This window comes from Westerdykella ornata, assembly GCF_010094085.1.
Source record: "Westerdykella ornata strain CBS 379.55 unplaced genomic scaffold EI97scaffold_12, whole genome shotgun sequence".
NCBI lineage: Eukaryota > Fungi > Ascomycota > Dothideomycetes > Pleosporales > Sporormiaceae > Westerdykella > Westerdykella ornata.
Genome location: NW_022986862.1, coordinates 1 through 12,771, shown reverse-complemented (window position 1 = coordinate 12,771; position 12,771 = coordinate 1). Strand labels below are relative to the sequence as shown.

General features: G+C 53.9%; 6 protein-coding genes across 6 annotated transcripts; 2 read left to right on the top strand and 4 right to left on the bottom strand.

Annotated features, from left to right (window-relative positions):
• Window positions 1–875: 875 nt before the first annotated feature.
• Window positions 876–1,366, bottom strand: EI97DRAFT_433719 (uncharacterized protein). The gene has a single exon (XM_033798445.1). The coding sequence runs from the start codon at window positions 1,243–1,245 to the stop codon at window positions 892–894; it is 354 nt and encodes a 117-aa protein (XP_033653314.1). The 5' UTR covers window positions 1,246–1,366; the 3' UTR covers window positions 876–891.
• A 930-nt stretch (window positions 1,367–2,296) lies between these two features.
• EI97DRAFT_378574 (threonine dehydratase-like protein) lies at window positions 2,297–4,110 on the bottom strand (the record flags this gene model as incomplete). The annotated part of the gene is made up of 3 exons (XM_033795669.1): window positions 2,297–3,597; window positions 3,647–3,863; window positions 3,919–4,110. The coding sequence occupies 3 exons, from the start codon at window positions 4,108–4,110 to the stop codon at window positions 2,297–2,299; spliced, it is 1,710 nt and encodes a 569-aa protein (XP_033653313.1).
• Window positions 4,111–5,651: 1,541 nt separating this feature from the next.
• EI97DRAFT_433717 (uncharacterized protein) lies at window positions 5,652–6,877 on the bottom strand. Its single transcript, XM_033798444.1, has one exon. The coding sequence runs from the start codon at window positions 6,820–6,822 to the stop codon at window positions 5,899–5,901; it is 924 nt and encodes a 307-aa protein (XP_033653312.1). The 5' UTR covers window positions 6,823–6,877; the 3' UTR covers window positions 5,652–5,898.
• Window positions 6,878–7,068: 191 nt separating this feature from the next.
• EI97DRAFT_378654 (NGP1NT-domain-containing protein) lies at window positions 7,069–9,327 on the top strand (the record flags this gene model as incomplete). Its single annotated transcript, XM_033795672.1, has 4 exons — window positions 7,069–7,166; window positions 7,221–7,962; window positions 8,299–8,381; window positions 8,433–9,327. The coding sequence occupies 4 exons, from the start codon at window positions 7,069–7,071 to the stop codon at window positions 9,325–9,327; spliced, it is 1,818 nt and encodes a 605-aa protein (XP_033653311.1).
• A 186-nt stretch (window positions 9,328–9,513) lies between these two features.
• Window positions 9,514–10,839, top strand: EI97DRAFT_55028 (fumarylacetoacetate hydrolase family protein-like protein). Its single transcript, XM_033802906.1, has 2 exons — window positions 9,514–9,975; window positions 10,032–10,839. The coding sequence occupies exons 1-2, from the start codon at window positions 9,699–9,701 to the stop codon at window positions 10,682–10,684; spliced, it is 930 nt and encodes a 309-aa protein (XP_033653310.1). The 5' UTR covers window positions 9,514–9,698; the 3' UTR covers window positions 10,685–10,839.
• EI97DRAFT_433715 (uncharacterized protein) lies at window positions 10,769–12,028 on the bottom strand. The gene has a single exon (XM_033798443.1). It carries the CDS (start codon window positions 11,912–11,914, stop codon window positions 10,994–10,996), a length of 921 nt encoding a protein of 306 aa, XP_033653309.1. The 5' UTR covers window positions 11,915–12,028; the 3' UTR covers window positions 10,769–10,993.
• Window positions 12,029–12,771: the final 743 nt, after the last annotated feature.

Genomic DNA, 12,771 nt, shown 5'->3' with positions numbered 1-12,771 from the left:
CCCTCTGCCCCGACGATCAGTACTTCGCTCTTGAACCTGCGCCAGACGGCACCAGCACCACATGTCGCTGCGGCAACGGACCGTTCGAGTGGTCTTCGACGCCTGTTCCCCAAACCGCTTGTTCGATTGTGTGCTCCGGGGACGCCACCCAATACTGCGGCGGTCCCGATCACTTGATCATCTTCCAGAACAGGCTCTATGTCGCTCCAACCACTTCGACTGCAGTGGCGACTGATACCAGTGCGGCCACTGATACAGCGTCAGCAACATCCGTAACCGCTGAACCAACCTCCGATACAGCCTCAGTGACTTCGGTAGCGACAGATACAGGGGCGGCCACTGACACCGCGTCGTCAGCGGCAGCAACCACTGAACCAGCTACTGATACTTCGGTGACTTCGGGGGCGACGGAAACAGCGGCAACCACAGAACCAGCTTCTGATACAGCTTCAGTGACTTCGGCGGCCACCGATACAGGAGCAGCCACTGATACAGCATCGTCGGCGGCAACAGCTGAACCAACTTCGGATACAGCTTCATCGGCGGCCACTGATACTGGAGCGGCCACCGACACAACATCGGCGGCGCCAACCAGCGAACCAGCTTCCGATACGGGAGCAGCCACTGATACAGCATCGGCGACAACCACTGAAGCAAGTTCGGATACAGCTTCAGTGACTTCGGTGGCAACTGATACAGGAGTGGCCACTGATACAGCGTCGTCTGATACAGCCTCAGCGACCTTGTCGGCGACGACTGACACAGGAGCAGTCACTGACACGGTGACTGCGACGGCGACAACAACTGAACCGGCTTCTGATACAGCCACGTTGACTGTGGTGACTACCTCCACTTCTACGACTAGTGTTCCAAGTGTACGTTTGATTTCTATCATGTGCTTATACGCTCGATGCTCTGCTTGCTCTGCTCCACCAATTTCTCTGTGTCCCTTTTCTTTTCACCTAGGGTAAGTACGAAGGTAAGTAAGGCTGCGCCTCGGCCCAGTCCACCCTCCACTATAGCGCACGGGAATGGGCGTGGAGGTCTACGGGGGAGTATGGAGAAGCCTGAGAGGTACATCATTACAACGGCCACTGATCGACTGGTAATAAACCAATACCATTGATCGAACTTGTCAGCACGTTGGAAAACAGGCAATCGACCGACACCTTTTTCCTCACCCATCACAGGTCCATTATCTGAGGCTTTTTGCGCACCATTCCCCTTACATGGATCCAGTTCCATTTCTTCAGTTGTTTCACTTGTTGAAAGGCTGCACAGCCATATCTCTGTTCCAAAGCGATGGTGAGAAATGTACAAGTGCTAATTCACAAATAGCCTCCAGAAAAATCGACGTTACCAGGGCAGGTCGACTTGGAGCTCAACGACCCAATGGCCGAAGTCCTAGCTCTAGACGAAGAACAGCAGAGCCAGGATGTCGATGCAGTTCAGCCAGATGAGTTCCTGGATATCCTCGAGAGCCTCACTGGAGACTTGCCCCCGGAGGAGCAGTATGATCCTTGGGGTCCAGATGGCCCGCCTGAGGGGTTCAGGTTGGCCCGGAGGGCGGGTGCGGAAACGGTGTCGGCAGCTACCACGCCTACTGTTACGACAATTTATCCAAGATGGTATTCGGAGGCCGAAGCTAAGAGGGATGATGCGAGGACGAGGACGAGAAAGAGAATGAGGATTGAACCCAAGGGGTGGGTGAGGACTGCGGAAGTGAACTAGTGCTAAGGTTAAGAGGGAGCATCATATGGCATGGAGGAGTATTTTATCCGCATCGCAATCTCGCGCTCGCATCACCATTAGCATGGGAGCATAGAGCTCTGGCATCACTATGGCAATCTGACTTTCTGCTCCCATAGCCCAGGGGACGTTCAGCTAGTTGGTATGCCGGGCATGCCGTGGGAAGAATCTTTACATTGTGCTGAATATTACTTTCGTTTCCTGACCAATTGGTCGGGCTTCCTTTGTGCTTGGCTCTCGTGTTTTCGTCTTCATCATCAAGGTGTGGTTCAGTTTCTGATTCATTGATGACATCTCATGTGAACAGTGAAACGCAGGAGCACGTCAACGATCGGCTAGGGATGTGTATCAGGGATTTTTCGATCCAATTAGGGATGGCCGTGTCTCTGTACTGAGGACATCATGTTGCACGCCCTCGTCTTGATTATTTAAGGTTACCGTGGATATACAATGATATCAGCGCCAAAACCCCGAAGTGGACCAACACAGCTTTCAAGGCCTCGAAGGGAACTTACACTCCATGATCATTGCCCCATGGCCAACACCTTCACTGCCTCAGGAACATCTTGTAGCTTTGGTTATTCGTCACTTCCTCATACGGGTAGTTGATAGCTTTTAGAAACGCCGTCAACTTATCCTGGTCCTCCTCTTTGCACTGAATGCCGGCGAGGATCTTAGCTACATCACCCCCATAATTCCGGTAATGGAAGAGAGAGATGTTCATGCCAGGTTGAAGCGTGTGCAGGAACTTGTAAAGTGCGCCGCCCCGCTCCGGGAACTGGAACATGAAAAGGTGTTCGTCGGCTGCATTACTTCTCCCACCTACCAAGTAGCGGAGATGCGTCTTGACCAGCTCATCCTGCGAGAGATCGTGTGCGGTCATGCCTTCGGCCGCTAAACGAGAGAAAAGATCCCGGAGATCGCGCGATCGGGTGGCCGCTTTCAGCTCAACGCCAACCAATATGTTGGCGGAATCCGGCCCACTGTACCGATAGCTGAATTCGGTGACAGCCATTGGATGTATTTGGGCCACGAGCTGTGCAAAGGAACCGGGCCTCTCGGGTATGGTAACCGAGAGTAAGGCCTCCTTGTTCTCTCCAAGGGCGGCGCGTTCGGCGACGAAGCGGAGCCGGTCGAAATTCATATTGGCCCCACTGGCAACAGCGACCAAACCGCGCTCCTTTTTGGGGCTCGGATTCCTTGCAACCCACTTCTTCAGGCCTGCGAGTGCCAGGGCACCAGCCGGCTCCACGATGGAACGGGTATCTTCGAACATGTCTTTTATAGCGGCGCATGTCTCATCCGTCGTCACTTGGATCACTTCGTCTACCACCTCCTGACAAATCCTGAAAGTCTCCTCTCCAACTGTCTTGACCGCCGCGCCGTCGGCGAAAAGTCCGACGTCTTTCAAGACGATGCGCTTGCCTGCCTTCAACGACTCGACCATGGCGTTCGCGTCATAGGTTTCCACGCCGATGATCTTCACATGAGGCGCTATGCGCTTGATGTAGACGCCGATTCCTGCTATCAGGCCCCCGCCCCCAACGCAACAGAAGACTGCTTCCAGATGCTCAAGACTTGTCTGTCGCAACAATTCCATGCCAATCGTACCCTGGCCAGCAATGACATACGGATCGTCGAAGGGTGGGATGGAAATAAGGCCGTGTAGCTTCTCCAGGCGGTGAGCTTCTTCCTTTGCGGCGTCGAAGTCAGCCCCGTGCAGGACGACGGAACCGCCGAGGCGGGAGACATTCTTGTGCTTGATATCAGGAGTGCCAGAGGGCATGACAATGGTAGCGGGAATCTTCAGGCGGCGGGCGGAGTAGGCAACACCCTGAGCATGGTTTCCTGGGAGGTGGTGAGACGATAGAAGAAGATGCTTAGTCGGGAGCATTACCAGCACTGCAGGCAACCACACCCTTCCACCTGTCTTTATGCGACAGGTGCGCCATCTTATTATACGCACCCCGCAGCTTGAAGCTGAAGACGGGCTGCAAGTCTTCGCGCTTGAGCAGGACATTGCACTCTAGGCGGTTACTGAGATTGGTTGCTACATTCAGGGGAGTTTCGGTGACGACCTCGTAAACCTTGGAGGTCAGGATAAGACGAAGGTACTGAAATCCAAGTCAGAAGCTCTTGTACCGGACACGTTAGGGAGTGGCTCCACACATCAGGGTATCCGTTTGGCAGCAGAAATGCATCTGGAACGAGCTTGCTGGTTTCGTTCTTGGGCGAGTCAGAGGGCGGTGAGGGGTTTGCAGTGTATTCTGTGAGGGCGAGGCCGGTATTCCTGGGCGTTTGGGGCGTTAAGATGCCATTGGTATGCGTGTCGGGTGTGACAGGGCGTGAATAGTCAGTCATGGCGGGTATTGGGGCCCGCTACGGGGAGGAATTCAGCGGCGTGCACGTTGTAGGAGATTTCGCTGTACAGTATTTTGTGAGCCATTGAGAGATGATGCATGGCACGGCCGACTTTCGGCAGGAGAAGATGTGGCTGTGGTTTTGTGGCACGGGAAGCTTGTCCATATCGGGGAATAGCGGGTACGGTACATTAGCGCCCGCGTCTGACAGGGGTGCGTGAATGCGACCTGAGGTTGATCCGACGACACTCCATCACCCATCACACTGTGGATGATGATATTCACAGAGTATCTACACCCACTCTTCTAGGTTGCACTTTGTATGTATAGCGGCGGCCCGTTGCAAGGGGATCGAATTGGCCGAAATTGAATTTTGGTCGAGATCGGCTAAGGGAGGATATTCGTCCAGGTGCTATCCTATAACGGCCGGTGCGTTCTAGTTCCTAAGGTTGGGTCTGTATGCAGGGAGACAATTACGAAAAAGATAAGGTATTAGGAGCTCATTCTCACGTAGCTATCTACTAACCTCAAGTGCTAGAACCTCCAGCCTCCCAGCCCTAGACCCCAGGAGGCCTGGACGGCTTGCGGCTCAGAAATCTCGGAAGTCTAACGTGGGTAGCCCGATAGCTTGTTTGAGGAAAACCCATCAACTACTTGAGGTCGTTGCTATGTTGATGAACTTTAATGTCCCGGATCCGTACACACACATGAACTAGCCGAGAGCGAAGCAGGTTTGCACACGCGCTTTAACTACAAATACCCGTTTCAAAAGACTTTACACATTCCTGTAATACGCATCTTTCTCTCTGTCCCATCAACCTCCGATTCTGCTTTTGATACTACGTGCGGTCACATTCTTTGTACGTGCGGAAGGGCATTCAAACTGTATCACTGCGGCCTCTAAGCTTCTGGTAGGCTCCATTCCGCAGGAAACGAACCTTGAGGAAAATTGGGAAGCCTAGTTCACCATCATAAAGGCTGGATGTTTGTCTTGGAGCTTCCTCTTAGTTCTCAGGTCCTTTAGGATGCTGATATTCTCAACGGAGACACCTCTTTTGAGCTTGAAACTCACCTGCTCGCGCCCCCTAAAGTATAAGGATATCTCATACCTAACAATCTCCCTCGTGGGTAGCAGCTCCAGGGACTCACGAGGCTACCCTAGGGTATCGGTCAGACTGTTGCTGACAATCGAGGAGAACGGATGGGGTCCGAGATAGCACTGATCAGTCGTGTGTTGTGAGGCTCAGGGGGCGTGACCAAGAGCAACATTGACCTGACCACGGGCTGTGGGGACGGGGGGAGAAGAGAATCGTGGATATGCCACCGCAACGCGCCTCAGAGACAGCATGGTTATCATTGGTTGAGGCCGTACAGAATGGAGAGCCACCTGATGTGCCCTGACAACATGGGAAGTGGATATGATGGAAGCCCATATACATAGTATTGTGCGGATGTGTCACAGTCACTGAAGACTGATGGAAACGGTCAAATCTTGGTCAGCAGGCACCGCCCCAGGAGCTTAATACTTGTATAATTGTACCATATTTGTCGAACAGCTATAACAGTAATACTTGAAGAACGTAACATGATAGGAAATCCAGGTACTACTGTGTAGAGGTTTCTTCAACACGTTACCAGTAATGGGAGTTGGGACGCACTTGCGACAACACACGGTGGTAATATTTAACCCAGTGCATGGCCCTAGATGCAAAAGAGCTATGCTCTCGTTCCAGAAGGGCAAAAAAATCTACAGTAGTACACACAAGCAACATCATAATGTACAAGGTCCTCACATCTTCCCGCCCGTCAGCTCCTCGGCAACCTTTCTCATTCTTTCCTTCGCCAGGCCCACTCCCTCTCCTCCCCGTAGTTTCTGTAACCTCTCCAGCACGCCTTCGGGCATCGGGCCTGCCCATGGACTCTTGCCATACTCTGCGCCCACGACTTGCTTGCCCTTGTTATCCCAGCCAACGGGCTGTTCGTCGGTGCCGAATGCCTTCTCGATCGCCTCGTCCAGCTGTTCCTCGTTGACAATGAATTCCCTCGCATTGGTGTACAGGTCATGCAAGCGGGCCGCCCGTACGGCTGCATGCCTGGCCATCTTCCGCCTAAACGCCTTTCGCCGTGCTTCGGAGATGTTCAAGCGGGACGTGGACGGCAGGGTGCCCTCGAGGAACGCACGAATGTTCTTGTCCACCGATGTCTGGGTCAACACATCGACCTCTCTGGGCGGTGCCATCGCAGCTGCCCGCCTCTCGGCAAAAAGCTCTTGGAGCGAGGCCTTTTCCTGTGCCTCTGAGGTGACCTTCCGCTGATGCAGCTCCTTGACACCCTCTCGCAGCGCAGTCTTCCGCGCGTCGGCGAGTCGCTGCTTGTATAGTCGAAGTTCGGCATCTCGACTGTACCTTCCGGGCTGCTTGACCCTTATTGGGTCGGGCGTCGAGGCTTTCAAAAACTCCTCCGACTCCTTGGGGAAAGGCGATCGTGTTTTGAAGACATTGCGAGGTGTAGGCAGGATTCCCTTGATGTGCGGTTTGGAGACAGCGGTGGGCTGCAGAGGCTTAGGGACCTCTATGTAGTTGGGGGACTCGGGCCCGAGGGCGCGGACGGAGGGTGTCGAGGAAAAGGCACGCGCCAAAGGAGCAGATAGATGATGGCATGGGGAAGGAGGTTGCGGGGTCCGGGAGAGGCAGACGGGCACACGCGGCGGCATGGTGGTGGATGGCGACCCGGCGCCGTCTTGCGGAAGGGGTTGCTGTGCGGACTTCTGAGGCGGTGGTGTTTTGCTGGTCGCGAAAAAGTGCAAGGGGCCTCCGCCGCCAAGACACGCTGCGAACAGAAATTCCCGCCTCCCCCAAAATTGTATCTATCTTCGCCGCTCCTCAACTCGCCCTCCTTCACCACTCCCACTCCCTACAGATCCCTACTTCCTGACGGTGCAACTCAGGATTTCGTCGTCATGGGTACCCACAAAAAAGAAGCAAATCGCAAGGAGCGGCAGGGCAAGACGGGCGATGGCATGGCGAACGTCAAGGTCAAGGGCGAGAATTTCTATCGGTACAGTTCCCGCCGCCCCCTTCTGGGTGCGCAACGCAGCTAATTGGATTACAGCAATGCGAAGAAGATCAAGACCTTGAACATGTTCAAGGACGGCAAGGCCCAGAGAAACGCCGCCGGAGAGATCACAAAGGCCGCCTCATACCAGAGCCGCGACCGGCCCATTGCCCGTGTAGAGCCCAACCGCAAGTGGTTCAACGCTACCAGAGTCATCTCGCAAGATGCGCTCGAGTCGTTTCGATCTGCAGTGCAAGCGCAGGCGTCGGATCCGACCACATATCTCATGAAGCGTAACAAGCTCCCGATGAGCCTGATTGAGGAGAAACCCAATGTGAATGGCCTGAAACAACATGCCGCCAAAATCGCAGTCGAGAGTCAATCGTTCGGTGACACTTTCGGCCCCAAGGCGCAGAGAAAGAGGGTCAAGCTCGACGTCAGCTCCGTCGATGACCTCGCTGGCCGGACCGGCAAGATGCACGACACATACCTGGAACGCTTGGAGCAGGCGAAGCTGCTTTCGGGCACGTCGGGTGATGCGGATCAGGGAGACGCCGAACAGGACGGTACTCTTACAACGGCCAGGGAGAGCATCTTCTCTAAAGGACAGTCAAAGAGAATCTGGAATGAGTTGTACAAGGTCATCGATTCTTCAGATGTCATCCTTCATGTTCTTGATGCCCGCGACCCGGTGGGAACAAGGTGCAGGAGCGTCGAAAGGTATTTGAGGGAGGAAGCTCCACACAAGCACCTTGTCTTTGTACTCAACAAGGTCGACCTTGTCCCGTCCAAAGTGGCTGTAAGTTCAACCCCTCGACTTCCCCAATCCGACATCTCTTTCTCCTCGCCTTGCATACCATCGTTAAGTCAAGGATCTGTCCCTTTTGTCCATGGATAGATTCTGTTACAACTTTGGGAGATCGATCACGACTCGCCTGTCCGTAGCCGTTATGGTTGCGGGCAGACTGGCCTCCGTTTTGGTTGCCGGTCACCAGAGTCTGCGTGTTACGTTTGAGTTGAGGGCCGACCCTGCATCGCAGCTCTCCGTGGTGGCACTCTTAGACTCGTTTCACACATTTGTCCACTGAAACATGCTCGTGGCTTTCTGCATGGCGGACTCTGACTTGAAGCACAGGCCGCGTGGGTTCGACACTTGTCTACTCAATTTCCGACGCTTGCATTTCACGCCTCCATCAACAATAGCTTTGGCAAAGGATCGTAAGTCTTAGTTCATGCACTCTGAAATGGCCTCGCGTTTGACCTGAACAGATTGATCGCGCTGCTTCGTCAATTCTCATCACTCCATTCGGATAGGAAGCAAATATCCGTCGGTCTGGTTGGGTATCCGAACACGGGAAAATCCTCCATCATCAACACGCTCCGAAAAAAGAAGGTCTGCAACGTCGCCCCAATCGCTGGAGAGACCAAAGTGTGGCAATATGTGACCCTTATGAAGCGCATCTACCTAATCGATTGCCCGGGTATCGTGCCCCCGAATCAATCCGACAGCGATGAAAGCCTTCTGTTGAGGGGGAGCATACGAGTTGAGAACGTGGAATACCCAGCGCAATACGTAGACGCGGTACTCAAACGCGTACAGCCCAAGCATATGCAGCGCACGTACGAGATCAAGGTGGACGAGCACATGGATGCGAATACGTTCCTGGAGTTGCTAGCAAGGAAACAAGGGAGACTTCTCAAGGGTGGTGAACCAGACTTTGACGGATGCGCAAAGATTGTGCTCAATGATTGGATTCGCGGCAAGATCCCCTGGTTTACACCGCCACCCATGAAGGACGGCAAAGGCGGCGGAGCGAGCGGACCGGTCAGAGAGGGCCGTGAAGGCCAGCTGGGCGAAATGAGCAGGAAGAGGAAGAGAGATGATGAAACAGAATCACCACAGAACGTGGGAGCTCGGCCAACTAGAGCACCGGCATCCGCGGGGGGTGACGCAGAGTCCAACCCGGGCGATGGTGACGAGTTCGAGGGGTTCAGCGAAGACGAGGGAGGGCTGGAAGTGAACGTCGAAGACGGGAGCACAGGAAGCGAGGGCGGTGATGCAAGCATGCTGGTCGCTGGCAGTATTTCGAGCGACGATGAGGAGGGGGTGGAGGAAGAAGTGCTGAACATCTCGAAGGCTCTGAGGGCAGCGAAAGGGGCATGAAATGGAAGTAGCAGGCAACTGGCGGACATTATGATACCCATGAGTTCCACCCAAGGACTCTACCGCTCCTGGTCTTTGCAGTAAAAGATGCCCCCGGTTCCGTACCTGTGCCATGCGTCCATGGATCCCTCCCTCCATGCCACCCACCTTCTACGACTCTATGGCAACGCCAATTTGCGCCGGCACCCAGAAGTAGCTCCGAATCACTTGCTTACCTAATTCCGAACCTGCATCCCGCCGGTTCCGATCGATGGCATGGCTTTGCCGGCCCCACTCCAGGCCCTCCGTCACCAGTGCATATACATGTATATATCTATCCCCGCCGTCATCTTGACCTCCGGCTCCCAACGCCAATTGCACCTTCGCAGACTATGGCGCCCGCATGGAAACGCTTGATCCGCTTCGAGGCCACGGACGGACGTGTCCTGAGAGGCGAACCCATGCTTCCTTCGGAGGACTATGATGTCGGGAAGACGACTGCCGAAACTGGCCTCTCAGCCAAGGTCATCCATGTAGTCAATGGGGATATCTTCGACGAGCAGACGAGGGTCACGGACGAGGAGGTCACGGTGAAGCAGTTGCTAGGCCCCATAACGCAAACCGAGGTCCCCATCATCCGCGCCGTTGGACTGAACTTCATCAAGCACAGTACGCCGGCTCGGGACCACCCGCAGTGATGTTGCTTTTACTGACAACCTTCGCAGTCAAGGAAGGGGGGCGGACGCTACCTCCGTATCCCGCCACTTTCATCAAAGCAAACACCTGCATCCAGGACCATAATGCTCCCATTATTATCCCCGCCATGGCCCAAGACGAACAGGCTGACTACGAGGGCGAGCTGTGCTTTATACTCTCGCGCGACGCCAAGAACGTGCCAGAGTCCGAGGCCATGTCGTACATCGGGGGTTACTTGTGCGGCAACGATGTCAGCTCGCGGAAGATCCAGCGGGACCCAAAAATCGCCGGGACGGTGCCCCAGTGGAATTTCAGCAAAGGTTTCGACACGTACGCCCCGTTGGGACCCATGATTGTGAGTCCCGCATTGATACCGGATCCGGCAAAGTTGTATCTCAAGACGAGGGTGAATGGGGAGTTGCGGCAGAGCGAGACTATGGACGACTTCTGCTTCAAAGTACCCTATCTACTGAGTTATATGAGCCAAGGGACGACAATCAAAAAGGGTACGGTTGTCATGACGGGAACACCGAGTGGTGTGGGCTATGCGATGAATCCGCCCAGGTTTCTGCACCCTGGGGATGTAGTGGAGGTCGAGATTCTGCCGCACATCGGGACTTTGAGCAATCCAGTCGAATACGAGCAGAATGGCCTTATTGTGCCACCACAGCCACTAGCCTAAAGGGCCTTTGCAATAACTACAGTTCGCATATTTCTATCCGGACACAATTCGTGACCTGTGTCCTAGACTAGTAGTCTCCGCTTTGTGCAGCGTTGTTGGTGGCATTCGTGCGTGTTGCGCTTGGAGTTTGGTGAAGTAATCTCCCGAAGCTACAAGCATAGATGCACATGCTTGAAGCTTTTCGCGTTCTGGCTACGATAACGGTCGACATGCATTTGCTCCCGACCTGTCAACTCCTTCATTTCGACTATGCAGGTTACAGTGCATTCAAATCTAGGGGGTATCATATCTATCACATCTTCGGCACGCTCAATCCATCTCATCCAAGTTTTGCCCATCGGCCAAGGAGCGCTGTTCTTGATCCTCGCTCACAGCGATGCCGACAAGACATTCGCCCAGCATGTTCTCCCAGTTGACCCACGGATGCACCTCCATGAACAACTTGCCGCCATCCTTTCCAGCCGCTCGCATCAATTCTCCTTCGCCGCCGGGATGAAAGGGCAGATATGGCGTGATGTTATACACCTTGCCCTGATAGCTCGACCACGCCGGCTTTCCCTTTCGTCCATTGTTGTGCTTGAGCATTGAAGGAGTAACACGGATTAGCGACGGCACGCCTGAGAGATTCTCGCCAGAGCGCTGCAGGTTGGCCCAGTCGAGCGGGGAATGCCCTGGCGACAGAAGTACCTTGCCTCGTGCATTGGTCGTCCTTCCAGGCTCGGTAGACGGATTGGTGCCGGAAGAAGCTCGAGGAGTGCGAGAGGGTACTGGCCCACGATTCGGAAGGGGCCCCGTTGTAGGAACACGGAGTGTGGTTGCAGACGTTGGCGCAGCGAGAGCGCGCAAATTCGACGGTTTGATCGTGGGTGGCGGCATCAGGGTTCCCTTGGCCGGTGCAGAGGCTCTTTGGGCCGAGTTCAGTGCTGGAAACTGGGGTGGTGGGAGGCTGCCATCCTCTCCGCTGTTGTTGTCGGAGTCGTCATCGCTGGAGCCGCCCTGCTGCGCCAGCGTGAAGGTGGGGAGGCCGGTAGTATCGATATTGCGCTTCTCATGTCCACCATCCTTCACCTTGCTGTTATTCTCGTCATGCTTCTGCCTCGCTCCGGGGGGTGGAGGCGGGTGCGAAGCAGGGAGTCGTCGAAGCCAGGCGCAGGCGCTCCAGACAGATGGTGGGCGATGGTAGAGGAACGCTGTCAGTGATATCACGAGCAGCGACACTGCTATAAGCATGTCGCGGGAGAGAAGGGGTTGGGGTCGCTCTGACACCGACGTCGTATGTAGTTACAACAAAAGCGACGATGCCAAGCCAAGGGCGAGCTGGAGGGGCTAGTGTGGTACGATAGGACAGAAACAGGATAATTATTTAGAGGTGTTAGACCTCCGTAAGTTATACAGAAAGGTCCTAACTAAGCAGCTAGTTACGTGCTATGTACAGTGCTAAGTAATCTACAGGAATTACTACATTCTACCCTCCTAAAGTATATTTTAACCTTAAAATACCTATAGAAGCCTAAAATAATATTGTCAGATGGTAAGCCAGTTTATGGACATCCCATCTGGGACTGGAGAGGAAGACTGAGAGAAACTGTCTGTACCGGTACTGTCTGAGGACATGTGGCTAGTGATTCTGCAGTGGCTAGTGCTCTGTGCAGCCTTGGTGCCTAGAGAAGGAACATCAAAACCGGTGTCAGGCCCCAGCCTCATCCACACAAGCACACCCCAGAATACAATCAGTCAACCTATCTTCAATCAATTTTTCTATCACTGTGACATTTTTAGATACTATCAAATCTGACAATTAAGAGTCTCACTGCCTTTACCAACATATCTACCAACATGATCAACAACCAAACTTAAGCCACTCTAGCTACCAGCAAGGACTGGACCTCCTGGTTCACTCAACTACAATCCAAGGCAGATGCATTGGACATCTGAAGAGAAGTAAAAATACCAACATTGGAATATTTTTTCCGCTTGGAATTTCATCTCCAAACTTGCACTACATCTTTTTGATATCCCAAAGATCCAATATCTCCAGCTGCAACCCGCTGCAGCATCTGGTTCAAGAGTTATTCAAGGAGAAAGCT